Genomic DNA, 22,505 nt, shown 5'->3' with positions numbered 1-22,505 from the left:
ACTTTCAGTCCACCAATTAGTCTCTTTCCTTCCTGGTAATCTTCATCTTCTGGCCATTCCTCCGGGGCTTTTCCTAAGAAGCCTGTTGGAATGCGAAGGCTTGTGAACAAAGTGTGGGTGTGCTTTGTAATGAAGCTTGAGATGCTCAAGTTCTTGATATTTTCTAAATCTACATCTTTTCGTGGCTTGTCAGATTCTCCTCCTTCAGGTCCAGACAAGGCTTCCACCATCTTTCTTTGCTCACCCACAGGAATTTGGGCATCAAAAAAGGCGACTCCTACTAGTTTTTCGCTCAGATACCACAAATGTCGTGAGTACTGTTGAACAGCTTTATTAAAAACAAGAACATAAATGTCCGAAAATTATAGAACAGTAGGATTTTCAGAGGCTTTGTGCCACCTCTAAATATTGTTGCACCTTATTCTAAATTTATATTTCATTTTCTTGCTATTAAAGGAAAATAATTAGAGGGTGAGACTTTAAAAAATGCAAAAATGAATTTTCCCCATTGTTATGATTACCCTACATTGTATGCATGCACGTTGATATCCTGAATGTAATAAGAACATTTCAAGTCAGAGGCCTGGGGATTAAAAACTAGATATATAGCCCCGATTTCTCAACTATGCTCCAACCTGAAGCTCCAATCTGACATCCTTTAGCTGCTGCTGTAGATGATCTGCCTGATTCTCAAGTTCTTGCTTCTCCTTCTCAAGTTTCTTTATCTCCTGTGTTTTCTCTTCCACCTCTTCTCGGGCCCTCTACAAAACAAACAGTACAGCAAGAATAATATAATCCAGTTAGAGTGCATATGGTCAATCAAACAGATGAGTGGTAATGGTGAAAAAAAAAATGCTGATAGAAGCATTACATAAATGTGCGCATGTGCAAGAACTGGGCAGGTTTATAGCCATATAGATTTTCGAGCAATGAATTGCGATATTTGATGAGAGGAACGAGAGTGAGTGAGCACCTGCAGCTCTGACTTGGCTTCATTCAGCATTTGCTCAGTGACCGGACTACACAGCTGTTGGATGACCATCTCGGGGTTAGGCTGCTGGTTCTCCTTTACCACCTCCCTCTCTGCTTCTGGCACACTGGCAGTCATTACAGTCTTGCTGGTGCTTTGCTCTCTAAAGCAATACAGAAAAAGCATGAAACAGATCACCTTTAATCTTACACTACGTTCAGACTGCAACCTGAAACGACCCATATCCGATCTGTTGTGAAATCCGATTTTTTTGTTAAGCCGTTCACATTACCAATTATATGAGACTTGTACAGTATGCGATCTCCAATATGAACGGAAAACGACCCAAAAGTGTCCCGCATGCGCAAATTGACACGTAATAAGCACATCTACGTAATACATAAACAAACAAACAAAAAAAAACGCACTCCAAGTTTGCAAGTAAAGCATGGAGATGAGGCGAGACCTGGCGATGTGGTTTTTGTGGCGGCGGCGGAACTCACACAATAATCTGATTAATGTGGGCAGCAGACTAATGAGACCGAAGGTGTCAAATTACTGGAAATTTCCAGAACAATCTTATAATCTTGTAATACAGGATGGTTTAACATCCAGGTCCCTACCAAATCCACCATTAGCTTGATCAATTCTATAAAAGTCTATTTAAATTCTGAAAACTGTACAAATGTTGTTGTTTTCCACCAAAGAGGCGGGATTAGCCAACGCAGAATAGTGACGTTTGTCTCCTGTTGATGACGTGTAGGTCGCATGAATGCGACCTGTCCGGTCAGACTGCAGTCGCATGTGAAAATAACGGATATGCATCGGAATTAGGACCACATGTCCAAGCGGCCTGGGTCGCATGTGAAAAAAATCAGATCTGTGTCGTTCAGATTGTCAATAACAAATCGGATACAGGTCGCATATGGGCAAAAAAAATCGGATATGGGTCGTTTCAGGGTGCAGTCTGAACGTAGTCTTTCACTATGACCTGAAGCCCAACAAGTGGTGTTGGATCACCAATATAAAAATCAGACGACTAGGGCTACATGTTATTTTACATTTAAAAAAATAAAAATAAAATCACAAATCGGTTTAGTTACAGTGAGCTTATTAGCCAATTAATAATGGACACTGGCACATTAAATTATGAGCACCTCATTCAGGTTTTGAAAATCTGGTTGCACACCATGATGGTTCATTCAATTAGCATATAAAAGAGCCACTTAACATAAATGCAATCCTTCAAGGAGCTGCCCTGTTCTGATTCTTATGCTAATATACAGTACCAGCCAAGAGTTTAGACACATTTACTCAGTTTTTTTTCCCTCTATTTTGACCATTTTCTACATTGTACACATCAAAACTATGAAATAACATATGGAATTGTTTAAAAAAAAAAAGAAGTGTTAACAGGTATGCCTTGTAAAAAGTTAAAGTGCGATTTCTTGCCTTTTTAATGCGTTTGAGATCAGACAATAAAGAGTAAATAATAAAACACAGTAAATAGCTCTATTCTACAACTGTAATAATGCATAGTGTCAAGAACCGCTCAAGTAAGTAAAGAGAAACAACATCCATCATTAGTTTAAGATAGGAAGTGACTTAATTAATAAAGAAAAAACATTGAATTAAAAGGTGTATCCAAACTTTTGACTAGGATGCAGTGCTGTAGTCGAGTCATTAAACGGAGTCCGAGTCCAGTCTCGAGTCCCCAGTGTTCAAGTCCGAGTCAAGTCATTAAAGAAAATTTCGAGTCGGGTCCGAGAACAAGACCCTAACCGTACCATTAACACGAGTTTGCTCCTGAACATGACGTATGAACAGGTGAATGTACATTCTCTTTCTCAGGGAGTGTGAAGTATTCTGTCAGAGATGGATGCAAGTGTGTTTATTAACACAAGTGAAGACGGGTAAACGCTCCAGAACGGCAGTCAAAATCATAAAACAGTGAAACAGGCAATAGGTCAAGCGAGGCACAAACAGGCTATCGTAGACTCGGCAGAATCAAAGACAAGAAACAGGAAATCAAGGATCAGGAACCCAAACAAGGAAATAAGGCTCGGTAATGTGTCAGCAACGCAACTCATTACTTCGCAAAGTACGTGCGTTTTCACACAGGCGCGCTGACTGTGCCTTAATCCTGTGCAGGCGAAAGTCGTTTACGGCGTGTGCACAAGTGTCAGCTTGGTGCACCTGCGGTCCTGAGCACACCTGAGAGTCTATCTGATACACACACCAAGGCGCACAGGTGTGACACTCTTGCATGAGATCAGTACAAAAGTTAATGTAGATATAAATATCTTATGCCAAATTACAGCATGTTTAAAAAAAAAAAAAAAAAGGGTCCAAATGCAGTTAATGCACAAGTAATCAGTGTTCACGTCCAAAGGGGTGTTCACATGGCACATATTTGCATCGATGCTGCACTGATTTATTTTGTTGCGATATATCTTACACCGGTGTAAATTTTGTGGAGCGTTCACACGTCACAAACCTGCTTACTAGAGAGAAGCGTGTTAGCACCGGTGCAGCCCCACTTGCGTTCACATGGCAGTTTTTGCGACCGTGCTATACGATAGTAATAATGCAGAAATGAAATATGCGCATGCGTGAAAATGTACTTCCTTTTCCCGGTTGTCATGGCATCACCAAGCACCGGGAAAACAACGTGGATGAAGACACCAGTGTTGCCAGATACTGCTGACGTTTTCCAGCCCAAAATATGTTCAAATCCGCCAAAATGCTCTTAAAACCGCCCAATCTGGCAACACTGGAAGACATGCAGTTCTGTTGTTGTTGTTGATATTCGCCATTTTGGAAGCGCAAAATACCAGGATGCAAATTATGCAATGCCCTTATGTAATCAACTCTCCTCACGCGTAGCGAGTCTACCCCTGTAGCGTTCAGACGTCCCATTTTATATCGGTGCTGCCCCGCAAACTAGCATTTACTCCGGAGTAAATTTCTTAAACCACCTCCCGAGCAGGGTTAGATTTGCACTGGTTTAAGCAGCTTTCAGGGGCTACACCGGTATAACTTTGTACCGTGTGAACGCTCTACCGGGGCAGCCCCGGTGCTACACCGGAGTAAAAGTTGCCGTGTGAACACCCCTCAAGTCGAGTCATGAGTCCTTAAAATTACAGCACGAATCCTGGACTCGAGTACTACAAGCCTGCTAGGATGGTATGCTCAGTAATAATAAAAAAAATATATATATATTACATACTACAAGGATTTTCAGTTTACCCCTTGCAGAACCCACAAAGGCCCTGCATAGAACCCTACAACAGAGTTTTGGTTTCAGAAAAGGATGGAGGTAGAACACTTTAAAGAATAAAATTGTTAATCAAACAAACAACCCTTGAGAATACTATAAAACATTGAGCAATACTATATATTTTTTTTTTTCAGGATCATCATTTTAGCCATTATAGTGCAGCTCTACAGATTGGCATCGAAAATGTCTGATGAGTGAAATCTCTCTTACTTTAAGACTTGAGGCTTTTGGTTGGAGAAAACGGGGCGTAACTTGGGCATATATCCTAAAGAGCTTGTGCTATCACAGTCTCCTTGAGGTCTCCTGGAAGACCACAATCCAGTCTGCTTCTGGAGAGCCTTAGCAGGAGATGGACTCTCTCTATTGGCTGGAAGTGTCACTGTGGCGAATTTAAACTTTAACACCTCTTCACCAATGTCCAGGTTGCCCTGAAATGCCTTAACCAGGACCGTTCCATCAAAGCACTCGGACTTCACGCTAATGCGCAACTTCTTTCCGTAGATCAGATTCTGAAGAAAGGACGTCCCCTGGTATATCAAATTAAAATACAAAAGACACTGATGTTTATACACATTTACTTTCTGTGCGATTTGAATAGTGATGCAATTTGTTATTTTGGCTCTTGAATTCAGTATGTGGCATTCATAATAAAACGATGTCTGAGAGTTTCAAAGAAGTTTCAGTGTAAGGACAGACAAATAAGGGTGAAAAATCTAAAAATCAGACATGGTGAAAAATATGCATATAAAATTATGATTATGTTCACACAACAAAAATCACATCACTAAACTGACATAGGGGTCAGGCCATGAAATGATGTTACTTTTCATTGGTCCGGGTTTACATAATCATTTCATCTTTAATTTCCATGATTTAAAGAAATATTTAGCAGATTATCCATAAATATTGTTTGAAGAAATAAAATAAATGAAGTTTTCTTTTGAAATAAAGAAATGTGAAACATTTTCTTCCCCTGTGACTGGACACGGATGACGCGTTTGAGACATGGAATATTTGCTGACTTTGAGCTTAAATAAACCTTCATTACTTTGAGAATTTCAATAAAATTAGTTTCATGGTACTTGCAATTTAGTTTTACACTCACATAATAAAGTTAAGAAGGTTCTATAAACTATTTAGCTTCGAATTCATCCACTAAAAATAGGTTGTGAACGTAACATTGTGATGTCCTACCGTGTTACGTCAGAAACCAGGCTTATAAAAAATGATAAAACGAGTTGAAATCATGATTGATGTTTTTAATATAAAGAAGAATATACTATAAAACGATGTAGGTAGAAAGAAATTTAAACAAATGGCAATAAAAGAAATTATCGATGTTTTTTCTCACATCCTAACTTAGCGTCCACTCACTTCCTGGTTCGTTCACAACCTGCGAGACCCATTTACTCAATCTAGGTCAGCTGAACTGACGCGAGATAACTTCTCGCGGGATCTCACACACCACAACACGTGCTCTAGAGAAGTGCAGATATAAGTGTGACTAAGTAATGAATTCAATAATCTCATTTACCCCATATAGGATGAAACTGTTTCCTGTTAATGACTGTTATTGTTCAAATCTTAAAGAGATTTTATGAAGTTTGTGAAATACTGGTATTTCATATTTTCAGTGTTTTATGATGTTGAACTAATATTTCTAATGAATTCTTATTCAGTGTTAATGTTTAAAGTAAGCAAATAAAAGCAAAAAATCGATTTTATCAATATTTTTCCTTTATTTTTAAAAGCTTGTTCGTGTCCTTGTTACATTAGCAACCGGGTAAATATTTATGGATTTTATCATACATTGTAGAGCAGGAGTTATCTTAACAACTGTGTTATATTTTCTTATATGGTCAATGCTTCATGGAAAAAAAAGTTGTTTTCAGTTGTAAATTGTTTTAAGTGACTCCCTCTATGTCACATTTTGGTAACCCCATTTCATGGACTGACCCATAGCCAAATCCAATATAAAACTGCGTCAGTGTCCCAATCCTTTCAGACGCCAAAACAAGAACCTCACCCATGAATCGAACAAAATTACTTGTTCCCTTATTGCAGCTGCAAATTTTTCCTGCTTTTATGACTACAAATTTACCTGGGAGTAATGTGGTGAATCCTGTTCACTTGCCAAGTGAAAGCCCCAGAACTTGTATCTTTTAGCAAGTGCGGCTGACTGCAAGTCCTCTGGCAGTTCAACTAGCTCAGACCTCCCGATCACCTCCTCATTCCCATAATCGACGTATGCAACATGAAACTAAACATGAGGGAAGTTATTTAGACAAGAGTGATGCCAAAATACGATTATTAAAAAAGTACTGTTTTGTGTGAATTGAGTAAACAAAAAAAAAAAAACACGAGCAGCCATCTCAATTGAATTTCCACTCAACAAATTTCTAGAGCATACAATTTCTCACATTTTTCTAAATACAATAGTGTTCCATGTTTGCAGACATTACGGCTGACTACCAATCATTGGTATTGAATGTAACTCCTCAAAAGTATTATATTATATTGCCTGGCAAAATGTTCTACCTGTTTACGGATTCTAATAAAACTTTTAAAAAATTTCTTATTTCATGCCAAAGAGAGTCCGACATTGTTATCTTAATGTCCCAATATATAAATACTTCAGCATAATGCTTCAGAAGAGACATTGAATAAAATGACATTTATAATTGTATTTAAAACAGTGGAATGATCAATTTTTTGCCACAATCCCAACAGCACTAATCATAAAATTCTGTTTTTGATCATACTACATGTACATTTACACTTGCAACACTGAAAAGACTTTGAATTAAAGAAGTCCAGCCAGTGTTTGATATTTCAGTGAATAAAAATCAGACATGTAAAAAGAAACTGAATAAGTTTAACTCACATTTCATGGCACTAATTGGCAAGTTCAACTCCAAGCATAGGTCAACCATCACCGCTTCAGCACGTGTCACGTTCCGTGTCTTTTCATCCACAGATTTCGAAAAAACTGCTGGATACCCCCAGATTTACTTTCCGCCTGACTCGCCATTTCAGCATACTCCATACGGTTTTTGGAGTTGACATGCCGCCTGCAGTCATCGCGACCAACACGAGTGATGTTAATGTCAGTTCTACACAGTTTGCAGTGCGCGTATCCATTGCCCTTTTGACTGGGTGTAACGCACGGCCATTCTACCGTATATCATGGGAGGAAAAACCGAGACCTGTGTTTCACTTGTCCCGATACTGAGCGTTTCATTTCCACTATTGAGAAGTAGCACCATGCGTGTGTGATGTCAAGTGAAAATAGCGCGAACAAACATGCGGTATCTGCGCATGTCACGCACAGCATGTGTGGTTGTCGTAAAAAGAAATAGCCGTGAATCGCGCATGGATTGAAAAAGTCACTTGGACATTTAAAAACAACTCGCTGGAATTTTTTAAAGACTTTATAATAATTCCGTACAGAATAACACTGTTTGCCGTAACATCGTATTTACGTAACTTTTCCGCACAAAATACGGCCAATCCATACTAGTAGGCATCTCTGGTAGCATAAACGCTAACGGGTCCTGATCATGTCCTCAACAAGTACGTTACATGAAAATACAGCGCCTTGCAAAAGTATTCATACCCCTTGAACTTCACATTTTTCCACCTTACAACCATGAACTTAAGGTTTTTTTAATTGAGATTTTATGTGATAGACCAACACAGAGTAGCACATAATTGTGAAGTGAAACGAAAATGATAAATGATCTTCAAAATTTTAAACAAAAATCTGAAAAATGTGGTGTGCATTAGTATTCAGTCCCCTGTACTCCGATACCTCTAAATACAATCCAGTGCAATCAATTGCCTTCAGAAGTCATCTAATTAGTTAAGAGTCCTACTGTGTGTAATTTACTCTCAGCATAAATACACTTGTTCTGTGAAGGCCTCAGTGGTTTGTTAGAGAACACTGAAGAACAAACAGCTTCATGAAGACCAAAGAACTCACCAGACAGGTCAGGGATAAAGTTCTGGAGAAGTTTAAAGCAGGGTTAGGTTATAAAAAAAATATCCCAAGCTCTGAACATCTCAAGAAGCACTGTTCAATCCATCATTCAAAAATGGAAAAAGTATGGAACAACTGCAAACCTACCAAGACATGGCCGTCCACCTAAACTGACAGAGCGAGCAAGGAGAGCACTGGTCAGAGAAGCAGTCAAGAGGCCCATGATCACTCTGGAGGAGCTGCAGAAATCCACAGCTCAGGTGGGAGAATCTGGGCACAGGACAACTATAAGTCGTCCACTCCACAAACCTGGCCTTTTTGGAAGAGTGGCAAGAAGAAAGCCATTGTTGAAAGACAGGCATAAGAAGCCATGTAGGGGACACAGCAAACATGTGGAAGAAGGTGCTTTGGTCAGATGAGACCAAAGTTGAACTTTTTGGCCTAAATGCAAAGCGCTATGTGTGGCGGAAAACTAACACTGCTCATCACCCTGCACACGCCATCCCCACTGTGAAACATGGTGGTGGCAGCATCATGCTATGGGGATGCTTTTCTTCAGCAGGGACAGGGAAGCTGGTCAGAGTTGATGGGAAGATGGATGGAGCTAAATACAGGGCAATCCTGGAAGAAAACCTGTTGGAGGCTGCAAAAGACTTGAGACCGGGAAGGAGATTCACCTTCCAGCAAGACAATGACCCTAAACATACAGCCAGAGCTACAATGGAATGGTTTAGATCAAAGAATATTCATGTGTTAGAATGGCCCAGTCAAAGTCCAGACCTAAATCCCATTGAGCATCTGTGGCAAGGCTTGAAAATTGCTGTTCACAGACGCTCTCCATCCAATCTGGCTGAGCTTGAGCTATTTTGCAAAGAAGAATGGGCAAAAATTTCAGTGTCTAGATGTGCAAAGCTGGTAGAGACATACCACAAAAGACCTGCAGCTGTAATTGCAGCAAAAGGTGGCTCTACAAAGTATTGACGCAGGGGGGCTGAATACTAATGCACATCACATTTTTCAGATCTTTATTTGTTTAAAATTTTGAAGACCATTTATCATTTTCGTTTCATTTCACAATTATGTGCTACTCTGTGTTGGTCTATCACATAACATATCAATAAAAAACATTGAAGTTCGTGGTTGTAAGGTGGAAAAATTTGAAAAAGTTCAAGGGGTATGAATACTTTTTCAAGCTACTGTACGAGGGTAAGTCAAAAAGTTCTAAGACAAATGGAAAAAAAAAATCTATTTATGAAATAAAGCCATTTCTCTACTTAACCTCCATTTAAGTCTAAACACTTCTGCAAGCGATGTTTCCATCGGAGAATTCCTTCTTTGTATTCCTTTTGAAATTATAAACATCTGTCTTAGAACTTTTTACCTTACCCTCGTACGTCATCAATGCAGGACTTGATGGTTGTTTTGGTGACCGTGCACCAACACTTGTCTTGTGCTGTGTTTTTTTGCAAATCTTTTTAGCAAGTACATGCATAATCAAACCTGGCGCTTGTCTGGCGACAGAGACGGACACAACAACTGTACGTAGGGCCCTTGGACCTTCTAGCACAGGGCTTTTCAAAGTGTGGGACGCGCCTCCCCTGGGGGGCGCCAGAGTTCTTCCCGGGGGGGGGGCGCAACGTGAGGAAAAATAAACCAGAATAAGTTACTATTGCGGACATTTAGCGAACTTCAGCTAGCCTTTGCCAGAGACAAAATGGATTGATTTTTAGTACCTAAAGCTACAGTGAGTGAGGAGACAGAGTCTGGGCCAAGCAAAAAACCAGACCCTCCAGGATTTCGCGATGTTGAGATTTGCAAATTCAACCAATCCCCGCGAATTCAGGGCGGTGTTGCAATTATATCCAATCACCGCAACCTTCCCGCAAATTTGACCAATCGTTGGCGTCATCTTGAGGTGACATCGACAAACTACCTTCCGCCTTACTTCCGTGTATACGTTCAAGAGAAGCAGCATGCGCGCAGTGTTGCCAGATTGGGCGGTTTTAAGTTCATTTTGGCGGGTTTTGAACATATTTTGGACTGGAAAACGTCAGCAGTATCTGGCAACACTGCATGTGTGAGACAATGTTTATAGCTTAAATTCTGTTACTGAAAGTGTGTTATGTTTACAGTGAAGGACTGTGTGCACTTTACATTATTTTTTTTACTTAATACAAGAAATTAATAGATGCCAACATTTTTGCCAAAATGGTATTTTATTTTCCATTGTTTAGGCAGCTTCAGCATCATACTGTGAGATTCTGTTCAAATAGTTTTTTGTCTTCTATGAAACCTGAGCCATTTATTTTATTAGTTTATAATTACTGTTTAATTTAGTCTTCAGGAGAGACTGCCTGCACACAGTACTAGTATTAATAGTTTTTTCTTCTTACATGAAAGCTGAGGCATTTATATTATATTTTAAGGTAACTTCATGTTGTGCTGTGAGGTTCTCTGCACTTTAACTTTTGAACCAACAGGTGCATTTGGATAAGTAAAGCCTATTTTTCTGCATTTTTGTAGTCCTGGTAATCTTTTATATTGGTAAAGTTGTTTATAGGACCATTTCTCAGTGTCTTTGTTTTCTTAATCAATAGTTTTTCAGTAATAACTTAATATTTAACATATCACTCAATTTTAATCACAAAAAGAGAAAAATCGCAACAATTTCTCGCAACTTTCACTTCCTCCCGCAATGTAATCGCAACAAAAACCTAAAAAACACCGCAACTTTCATTGAAATTTTTTGGAAAACCCCCACAACATCAGACATTTTAGCCCACAACAATCACAAAAAAGGCCCGTGGAATCCTGGGGGGACTGAAAAAAGAAGGAAGTATAACCACGATTATTTAAAGTTTGGATTTTCATGGACTGGATCTGAAGATGCTCCACTGCCACAGTGTGTTGTCTGCCAAGAGGTGCTAGCTAACGATGCTATGAGATGCTTAAAATGTGCAAAGCAAGATGTTTTAAAAAGAAGCACAGATGTTTAAAATGTGTAAAAAAAAAAAGATGTTTTAAAAAGCACAGATGTTTAAAATGTGTAAAAGAAAAAAAATTAAAATGTGTACAACAACCCTTTTTTAAAATACTAATGGAACATTAAGTATAGCAACAACAAAAATTGTGAAGGGGGGGCGCTGTTGTTTATTTGCTCTCTGAGGGGGGGCTGACTCTCCCACACTTTGAAAACCCCTGTTCTAGCAGAAGCAATGTAGCAATAACAAAACCCAAACACAAGCGGTCAGTTGGACACTTCTGAAACCAAGTGTAAACAGGCATACCTGCAAACTCATGAGGGTTGAAAAAGGTGACAAACTACTGGTAACCCCCCGGCCCCCTTAAACAGCGCGCGATCAAGGAAAATAAAGGGAAAAGACAACATTTAAAACAAAGACAAGATTTATTCATTTTTAGCTTTGCAATTTTCAGTTTGAATTTAAAAAAGTAATTTTTTGAAGTGTGACACTGGAAACTTTCTTCAGCAGACCAGTTTATCATTTTTTAGACCTTTTGGCCCGAACAAGCCGTTCAAGGGCACGTTTATGCTGCTCTGCCATGTGCCTCTTTCGTGCCATGCTATCCTTCTTCACCACCTCTGCCCTATTACCAGCAGCACACCAAATTCAGCCCTCCTTTCCTTCAGTGCTGCCAAATTCATGGCGTGTGTGTGTGTGTGTGAGAGAGAATCTCTCTCTCTCACTCACTCACACACACTCTCTCTCTCTCTCTCACACACACACACACACACACACACACAACTAACTGGTTCTCTGAATACAACCGAGATCAACACATATTACGCTATAATTTTGACAATCCCACCAATAGTTTCACATAAAAATGATCTCTTACCCAAAACACGCGTTTATAGATCCTTATGTTCAACAAAAAATGACTTTACTCAAACTGATTTGACATTTTTTTCTGTTTTGTTTCAGCCCACAGAAACATCTTCCGTGTCGCGCGTTCGGTTCAAACGTAACAGCCCCGCCCCTTGCGTCTTACATCATAAAACGCAACTCACAGACCACCAAATCACAGGTACCAAAAAAACCACCCTAAAGCCTCTTTAAATCTCACTCATCGTAACACAGCTTTCTCCGCATACTAAAAATGTTTTTCCGTCTCCAGATGTAATATAGAGTTCCGGAAAAAATCAGAAAATATGATTCCGTGAGCTGTTTTCAAGACTCAGTGTCCCGTTCTGCATTGCGTTTGGATGATCTCTGCCATCCTCCTATACACACCCGTATTCAAGAAAACCCCGCCTCTATTCAGTTACAATTCGCGGATACTGTCCAGCGTTCTGTAAGACTATTGGCTTGTTGGAATGTCATCCAATCAGAGAGACGTTTGAAGTATGAAGAAGGCGGAAATGGTCTGAATGTGGGTGTGAGGAGAAAAGTAGTAGTAGTAGTACTTTGAAGTAGTAGTACATTGAAACCAAATGTTCGGCAATGTAGCCTCGCGCACCCCCCCCCCAAAAATAAAAAAACTCTTCGGATCTACATGATTCACACAAGTGACCTATTTTGGGATCAAAACGGCGAATTTCGCCAAAAGGTGACTAGTTTGCAGGTATGAACAGGGCCTCCGACTTGGAATTTTATTCACATCATAATTTGAGATTGCACTTACGGAGTCATCTATCTGCTTCTGCACTTTGCACCTGTACCAGCATCGATCTCCTGAGTAGCAGGCACCATAAACCTGTAACAGAGAAGTAAAGGGAGGAAAGCAAAGCATACTGTCGATGCTTCTCTTTCATTAAATCAGCGACCTCTCATTTAACCCCAGGGTTCACAACTGTTTTGCAGCCAGGTACCCCTTAAACTGTAAAATAAAATTTCACAGGCTTGTACAATATTTTTCCCAGCTAATGCCTTTCCATTTTATATGTAGCCCCTCTAAAAACACCCCATGATAAACAATTGAATAATTTAATTGTACAGCATAAAAAAAAAATAACATTTCCACCATTTCCTGTTTAATGATAATGTAGAAAGGTGTAATCTGCTGTGCGGTCAGGAACTACAGATGAAGGCAATTGTAAAAACCTAACTGGTCAGTGGATTTATAAGTCATTTTGCAGTAATGCACAAACAATGAAGCAAAAAAAAAAAAAAAACACGACAGTACATTTTCTACATGTTCCTTTTACAAATCAGTTGTCTAATGCCCACATGGCACCACTGAGTCCTGTTGTTCTGCTCCTTGATGCATTTTTGAGTGAAAACTCTTCCCGTCATACTCTGACAAATTGTTGCGCTCCATGCAAAATGCATAAGGGACATTCCACCGAATGGGTGCCATTTGCTTGTTGTACCCCTCCCAAATTAAACTTAATTTGTTATATCTTTTCAACACTGATTATAACAACACACATATTTAACTATTCAAAATGTGTATTGGTCAACCTCAGGCTGCATTATTAATTTTTTTACAAGGTTTGGAAGTCAAAGATGGCTATATACTCTTTATATGAGTAACAGGACTGAAAGTAACAGGACTGAGTTTTTAGCCTAGGATTAGCTAATACATGGAATTAAGCCACATGGCGTCATCCCTAATAGCATGACCACACTTAGCACATTCTAGTGATTTACCAAAAATCTGTATTTTTAAAATAAACAAATATCTAAGAAATAATTTAAGTAACAGGGCAGTATGTTGACATTGACCTTATCAGTCAGAGTTAAAAAAAAATCATCAAATATACAGAAAAGTAAATGAGAGAACTAACTTTTGCTCTTCCCATGGCCTTCAGAAGACACAACTGATGTAACTTCCTGTTGAGCATGTGATTTATGGAATGTTCCAAATTTGTCAGATGGGGAATATGTTTGGGTAACAGGACTGAGTGAAAACCCAGGGACACGACTAAAATGTGTATTTTAACTAAGATATTGTGGATTTCTTATGAAAAAAATATATTTAAACCATGGATAGTAGGGCTGCACGATTATGGAAAAATGATAATCACGATTATCTTGATCAAAATTGTAATCACGATTATTAATCACAATTATTCTTGATGTTAAGGAAATCATTTAAATTTTATTTCACTATATTCAAACAAACAATATGAACAGCTTTCAGTGCAGAATGAAATTTAAAAGAGAAATTCTGATTTCCAAATGACAAATAAATGAAATTTATCCAAGAAATTACCAAAGGATGAAGGAACTGAAAACTCAATTGCAACAATTACATAGCATTATACTGAGACCTACAAGTTTTTAGCTAGAAAGACCAGCCTATCAACATGCTCTGGCTTTAAACATGAGCGAAGGCAGGTCACAGCATTGCCTCCAGTGCTAAATAGTCTGTTGTTCCGACATAGTTAGCTTTTCTCTCTCACCTCAATCTGTTACCCACTCTCACGCCATTAGGGCGAACCGACGCATGTAAGGTTTCATTACTGTGACTTGGCTTGCTTGCTTATTTAGGCGAAGTAATGAAACCTTACATGCGTCAGTTCGCCCCCTAATGGTTTGGTGGAATACTGGTCAAAAAGTGCTTGATCAGGTGCAGCAGAGCTCGCATTTTAAATGGAAATAAATCACGATTTTCATTTAATTTAATCGTGGCAGCCAAAATCGCGATTTTCGATTAAATTCGATTAATTGTGCAGCCCTAAGGGATAGGATATGGAGTCGCACAACAGTGCAAAAGAAATACTGTTTCTGAAGGATTTTAATCATAATATTTCATAGTTAAGTATAAAGTTAGAGTGCGGGGACAGGTAACACATGCTATTTTTCAGTGTTTTAGGTAGTTTTTATTAATCCTTACAATTGTATATCTTAAATTTGAAATCAGATCAATGTGCAGGACATTCTGCGTAATAAGGAAATGTATTTTAAAGTACATTATGTACTTTAAAATACTTAAATAAAATAATATAATGTACTTTTACATAATGTACATTATGTGCATTTATACATATAATTTTCTAGGGACGGAAATGGCACCGATTTGGTGGAATGGCTCATAAACATTGACAGGTCTGGTAATATTATATAATCCGAGTAAATGTCACTGGATATCTTAGCAGCGTAATATCATGTAGGAATGATTTCATTATTTTGCACAAACGTACTGTGCAATAGCTTGCTTTCAATATCAGATTATACAATAAAGCTCCTCCAACGATAGACCTGTGATTTAAAAAAAAAAAGTTCTACATGTCAGTGAGGTTGAGGAAAATTATATTTTCTTCTGCCCATTAGTGTTCATTTTATGTTTCACTGTTACCACTGCCATATTTATAGCTGTGGGTTTATATAGCTGTTGCTGTGAGTTTGCATGTTCTCCCCGTGTCTGCGTGGGTTTCCTCCGGGTGCTCCGGTTTCCCCCAAAAGACATGCGGTTAGGTTAATGTGGGACGGCCTTGGGCTGAGGTGCCCTTGAGCGAGGCACCTAACTCCCAACTGCTCCCCGAGTGCTGTTAGCATGGCTGCCCACTGCTCTGGGTATGTGCACGCGCACATGTGTGTTCACTGCTTCAGATGGGTTAAATGCACAGAGGAATTTCACAAGGGTGTGACGAATAAACAATCGATTTACGACGTGCAATTTTGTGTCTGCAACAGACGCGCAGCTTGTGAACAGGCAAGGCAGGCAACTGCTTGGGGCCCCCTGGCCCAGGGGCCCCCTGAGAGTCGGGGCCCGAGGGCTTATTTTTGTTTTTTATTGTTCTTTACCATTGTATTTTCACATTTGGAATTAAAAAAAACTTTGGTTTCATACATTTTTTGTTGGTATCAGATTATTTATAACATATTGGTGATGAACACTGGTCAGAAGGGCCCCCTGGAAATTTTTGCTTGGGGCCACAAGAGTGTCTAGAATCGCCTCTGGTCTGGAACACACACAGCATAACGAGGGCTTTTAGCTTGATCGTATCCCAAGACCCTGAACTTTTTGTACTTTGAGAGGTTTATTACAAAGACTATAAAGCAATTTTGTACGTCATTCTGGATAAGAACACGTGCCAAACATAACAAAATGAAAATAAGCATAGCTAGGCACTTTAAAAGTGATGGATTTACAACACAGTCCATTTTGTGGTCTGTTTTCTCTCACCTTGTGTGGACTTGGCTTTCCCTTCACTCTCTGTGCAGCAGGACATTTTTCTGAGAGGACAGTATCCATCTTCTCAGAGACCCTGTCTTCGGTCACAGTCTTTATAAAAAGTATGAATTAGGGATTGTAAATGGATAAAAAGATGTATATTAGACACCAGCAATACAAAAGATACAGATATATGGGTCTGTCTCAGAAACTGGTCTCTCCTTTGGGACATTATGGTCAAAAAATACATTTTCTAATTTTACTATTTTTTTTTGCATTTACCCAACACTCACTGTTTCTTTTGTCATGTTTAATAAGAATAAAGATAGCATCTTGCTTTATCTGGCCTCCACTATGGAATTTTTTTTATTACAATTCAAATGCTTTTGTAAAATTGATTTACATATAAAATAACTACATCATGAAGAATTAAAGCCCCTCCTTCACAGATGAGTGAAAATATTGAATAAATTTCCTCTTTTTGATTGCTTAGGTTAAAAATGCCAAGTTATGATGCCCGAATTGATTATTCACTTAAATATGAATAATATGATACATTTTGGGTATTTGATATGGCGAAATAGGACACAATGGAAAAATCAAGAACGCACCGGAAAGATGAGAATAACGGTGGTGGTAAAAGAACAGCGACTGTACCGGCTGAAGGTCGCGCGGGTCTCTGCTGCGGCGCGCGAGCAACGGGACATCACTACCGCACTGGGCGGAGCGCAAGGCGGGGGCGGGGCAAAATGACTGGCCGTAGATTCTATCAAAAGTTCGATCTAAATTGACCATGGTTGCAAAATATTGGCCAAAATACGCAAACACTACGAAATATGAAAGTAAGATGAAAAAGAAACATTCTATTGCCTTATACTGCAAGACTAAAACAAAATAAAACTGTCAAAACTCACCTTTTCAGCGATAACGTCCGAACAGATCACTCGCGTAACAGAAAGACCGCAAATGGAAGCGCGATCAACTTCTAACTGATGAAGTGGAAAATTCCATTCTACACATGCAGATTGTTAACGTGTGTCCTTCCCCGCACACAAATAGACCACAACTCATTTTATAGCTCAGAAATTCATACAAGACCAGCTACCATCGTAACATATTCTGTAAGAAAACACATTCTATACCTAACTTTCAGCTTTCGTTTTAAAAAAACAAAATCGTAGATTTATAGCTAAAATTTGTATATGGCGTAGTGATTTTAAGTTGCTACTTTTGGTGAGGTAGTGACCTTGACCCTGAGGCTTTCCGTTTAGATCAAAACACACGATTGTATCGGTTTTAGGTCTGCGGAAAATGGAGTTACGGCGGTGATCAAATATTTTGCATGATGTTTTATTACAATTATGATTATTCTGCGAGTGCACCAATCCTTAGGTGTATAAAGTTACAACTTAGTGATAAGTGTAGACTTTTCAGTGGATGACAAGCTTTTTAAGGGAATGCGATGTAGTCGACCATTTATCATGTCCCGGATCAAGCCGCCATTTTTCCACAAATCTGCATTATTTTTGCCAAATTCTGAATATTCACATCAAAAGATTTAGTTTTATCTGTATTATGGGTTGTTTTACAATCAGGGTACAAAGTTTGTGTCACAGGAGTCCAAAATTCAAATTGATTCAAACTGGTTCTTGTACCAGTTTTTAAGTGAAGGACAAGTTAAAGAACAGATAGGCATGTGGAATAGTTTGTATTATAACAAGATTAAGTGTAGCTTTAAGCAGGGCTGGGAGAAACAAATGAAGTGATTCTCGGAGAGGACATTTTTTTTGACAATTCAGAATCCACTACTTCCATAGTGCTTTTAAATATAAGGCTGTAAGCTTTGTGTTAGTTGTCTCTAATATTTATGTCCGAATATCTTGACCACATTTTAGGATGAAAATAATCATTTTAGATATAGGTTATTTTATATTGAAAAATAAGCTGTCTTGGATGGAGAGGACTTTTTTTTTTTTGACAATTACATACTAATTTGATCAAAAATAGTCTGAAAACTTACTGGCATTCAACATTAAAACTTAACTATGGCTACGTTCACACTGCAGGCTGAAGTGACTCAAATCCGATCTTTTCGCCCATATGTGACCTGTATCCGATCTTTTATTGACAATATGAACGACACAGATCCGATTTTTTCAAATCCTACCCAGGCCGTTTGGATATGTGGTCCTAATTCCGATTCCTATCCGCTCTTTTCATATGCGACTTCAGTCTGAACCGCCAGGTCGCATTCATCCGACTTACACGTCATCAACAAGCCACAAACATCACTATTCTGCGCTGAAGTAGGCGGCGGGTCTCTCAAAAAAAGTTACAACAACATGGCGCATAATCACGGGCGCAGATAGAGGGGGGGACGGGTGGGATTCGTCCCACCCAGATTTAAATTCACTTCGTTCAGTCCCCCCCACTTATAGGGAGGAAAAAACTTCTATGCTGTCTTTCTTTGCATAAGGCAAACCTCACGGAAAAATCAAAAGACTAATTACCATTCGGTTTATTGAGGTGCACAGCAGTGTATACATAGTTGCAACAACTCACATAAAACAAAACAAAGACTGATATTCGGTTGGTTGAGCTGCGCAGACTGCACAGGTTGCGAGCTCGAGCTTGGTTGCTATGGTAACCCACAACAAGTTTGACAGGCATATCGGGGTTGGGTTGCTGGCAGCTTTGTCCCCCCCCCAGTTTTTTGTCCCTCCCAGTTAAAAAAACGTATCTGCGCCCGACATCAATGCGAGGGACGCTTCGGGCTGTGAAGGTTCTGAATCTTCTCAATGGAAGGACGCAGAGGTTAGGGAGCTGATTTCCATTTGGGGGGATGCAGCTATTCAAGCTAGATTGGATGGGTCATACCGCAACCGGGCGGTTTTACTTCCGTAAACACTGGCCATGCTCACTGCATGTGACATCGTCATATCCTGCAATGCGCATGCGGAACACTTTTAGGTCGCTTTTCGTTCATACTGAGGATCACATACAAGTCGCATATATTTGTTAATGTGAACGACCTCACAAAAAAATCGGATTTCACAAAAAAATCGGAATTGAGCATTAAGCCTTGCAGTGTGAACGTAGCGTAAGTTTCCAATGATACGGAACCAAATATTTGTTTTATGGTATAAAGAATGATTTAAGTGCATCCTTTTTGGAGCTACCCGTGGTCAAAAAAGCACTTTTTCTAAATGACACGAGTAATTTTGCTAAATATGACATATATTGCCATACATTCACCAAAAATAGAGCAATTCCAGCGTTATGGACGTGACACTTGAACTCAAAATGGCAACAAATGACCCAGTGCATGTTTTATTGTCTCCCAGTATTTAAACAGGTGTTGCATATTTTAAGGCTGTACCATACTGGAGAAGTGATCGAACAAGAACAATTCCCATAGTACATCTAGGGCATGCCAGAAAATGCCAATAAAAGATGCGTTATGGATGTGACAGAAAAAGTATCACTTTTCTTGGGTGACTGTACATTTTTATCAAACTCCGTGAAATTGTAAACCTAATGTCGAAATGGAGATATCCACTTGATAGAGGGGTCCAAGGTGAATATTAAAAAATCTTTGTTTAAAATATTTTGTATTTCATGCAGAGTTTCGGAAGGAAAAGTCAGCGTTATGGATGTGACGAAATTCCGTTATGGATGTGACGCGTCTGAAATAGACATGGCATATGTTTAGAAAATCAGCAATTTAACCACCATAACCCTTTGAAAAACTCTCTAAATATCAGCTAAAACTATCAAAGTTCTTAAATAATATTTAGGATGGCTATTGTTTTGCTGTTTTGTGGATTTTAGCATACATTTCTGTGGCTTGTGGCAATAATATAGAATTGTACATGATCAAAGTTGATTTTAGCTTGGGTTTTACATTATAAGAAAGAAAGACTGACAGTGACATATTAGGTTGGTTACAAACTGGTTCAACTTATTCACATCTGTAAAATACAGGCCTAGGTGAGATCTCTGGGAGTGGTTTTGATGTATTACATGTTGCTTTATATTTGCATGGTGAGGTTGACATTTACATGGAATTGCCCAATAACGTTATCACCAATTTTTTTTTTTTGCATGGTAAATAGAGCTATCACAAAGCTACAATAAACAACCAAGTTTATTTAGTCAAGCCTTTTGACATTGAAGATAAGTGTTAAATGTGATTTTTAGCTTGCGTACCCTGATTGTAAAAAAACAACCCTTATTTCTTTCATCATTTTATTTCAAATTAAAACCAACATCACCATTCAAAACCGTATAGTTTATTGACTGAGTATATTTAGTGGGGGACCCTCATTTATTAATGTAGCTACACAGCTGTTTATTTTTTTAACTGACCAACACAAACATGTCTAAACTAAACAACCAGGAGGGTTTTAATTACCTGAGCCCAAAATGTGATGGCATCCACGACATGAGTGACCAGGACGAGCTCCACTAAATCATTACAACGAGAAAAATATATATATATTAAAAAAAGCAGCTGTATTGTTGAGTGTTTATAAACACCAGTGAAGGCTAGCTAACTGGTTTAGCCACTTACTTGTTTCAAGCTCGGCCTCTGTGGATTGTTCCAGAAGGTCTCGCGCCTAAAACAAACAGAAGGCAGGCAGGCAGGCAGATAATCACACAGATGCCCCTCCTGCGCACTCAGCAACATTTATAATCGATATAAAATAAAACCTTACCTCACTGGGTGACGCTAAAACGCTGTGTAAAGGACTAGAAGACATCTCCACCTCCTATCTGTCAATTAATTTATCTAACTAGCTCGATAACTTCACCCTTAGTTTCTTACTAACCAAAATTACCAGCAGGATCAACTTCATATGTTTAATTTGGGCAGCTTTTAAAACGTATTTTGAACATTCTCATCCTCCAGTGATGGGATTCGCACACACAACTCCCAAACCAGTGACCTGCGGCCTGGGAAGGGCACTGGGATAGGAGCCCTCAGGGACCGTTTGAGGTGGTCTGGGTTAGAGGAGAACGGGGTTGGTTGTCACACTCATCAAAACTCATGCTGTGTTCACACTTAGGCCGAATCTCATTTCACCCCTTGGACCAACCCCTTGGCCCTTCCCCTCCATTTTGCGCGTTCACGTGAAGGGGTATCCCAATCCCAGTTAACGCGGAGGGGTAGGGGAAGGGGTAGGGCTTCTGTACCCCTCCAAACGGAGATTTTCCTGGAGCTGACTCCGAACGAAGGGGTTTGAGTGATTTCCCACAATGCCATGCGGATTTCAGCGAGATTTCATGCGGATTTCAGAAAGATGGCGGTTCCCGCGGCGAAAGATTGTCATAAATGTATTTTCTCCATTATTTACGTGTTTTAAGTTGTTATCCACCCCCACAGTCCAAAGACATGCAGGTTAGGTTAACTGGTGACTCTAAATTGACCGTAGGTGTGAATGTGAGTGTGAATGGTTGTCTGTGTCTATGTGTCAGCCCTGTGATGACCTGGCGACTTGTCCAGGGTGTACCCCGCCTTTCGCCCGTAGTCAGCTGGGATGGGCTCCAGCTTGCCTGCGACCCTGTAGAAGGATAAAGCGGCTAGAGATAATGAATGAATGAATGAATGAATGAATGAAGTTGTTATCCAGAGGAAACACGCCGCTTGATTTGCTTTCGAGCTGAGAATGAGCAGCGATTTCTGAAATCCAAGCTGCTGCTAAAAAGCTTTGGGAGTGAGTATTGTTTTCGGTTGCTTGACTGCGTACGTTTTGTTCTGTTATTCTCGCTTTTATTGTTTACATGAGTGTTCTGACACCTCATTCTGTCGGATGTGGTGCACGAAGCGCCAAAGATATCCCATTCAGTGGTGTTAGTTAACAAATCACACCCTGCCAGCAGAGATTTCTGCCTCTGGCTCTGACTGTAGCGGCTGGTCGCAGCCAATGACGCATTTGGTCGCGTTTTGCTAACGTAAACGCTGACGGAGGTACGCAATGACGTATGCGATCGTTGAAGGGCTATCCCAATACGTAAGGGTTGAATTTCAAGCCCTATCCCTTGTAGCTCAGTTTCAAGGGGAAGGGCCAAGGGGAAGGGGGAGGGGAAGGGGGAGGGGTAGGGGTAGAAATTAGAATTGGGATTGGGCCTTAGGCCGCTTTTCCACTACAAACGCGGCTGAGTCGGGCTGAGCCGTGCCGTGCTGAGTCGAG

The 22,505-nt window shown here is 39.6% G+C and overlaps 1 protein-coding gene across 1 annotated transcript in view; it reads right to left on the bottom strand.

The window, feature by feature from the left end:
* The window catches only part of stk31 (serine/threonine kinase 31), a 56,188-nt gene extending 35,114 nt beyond the window's left edge, over window positions 1-21,074 (bottom strand). The window contains exons 1-9 of the mRNA XM_060902526.1: window positions 21,030-21,074; window positions 20,885-20,930; window positions 20,726-20,778; window positions 16,324-16,422; window positions 12,874-12,945; window positions 6,352-6,510; window positions 4,461-4,777; window positions 974-1,133; window positions 636-761 (exon numbers count right to left, since the gene is read on the bottom strand). Of these exons, the coding sequence (XP_060758509.1) occupies window positions 636-761; window positions 974-1,133; window positions 4,461-4,777; window positions 6,352-6,510; window positions 12,874-12,945; window positions 16,324-16,422; window positions 20,726-20,778; window positions 20,885-20,930; window positions 21,030-21,074 (1,077 nt within the window). The remainder of the gene's footprint in view (window positions 1-635; window positions 762-973; window positions 1,134-4,460; window positions 4,778-6,351; window positions 6,511-12,873; window positions 12,946-16,323; window positions 16,423-20,725; window positions 20,779-20,884; window positions 20,931-21,029) is intronic.
* Between the last annotated feature and the right edge of the window lie 1,431 nt (window positions 21,075-22,505).

Source organism: Neoarius graeffei, chromosome 20 (assembly GCF_027579695.1).
Source record: "Neoarius graeffei isolate fNeoGra1 chromosome 20, fNeoGra1.pri, whole genome shotgun sequence".
NCBI classification, from domain to species: Eukaryota; Metazoa; Chordata; class Actinopteri; order Siluriformes; family Ariidae; genus Neoarius; species Neoarius graeffei.
This window is presented reverse-complemented; position numbering and strand designations above follow the sequence as displayed.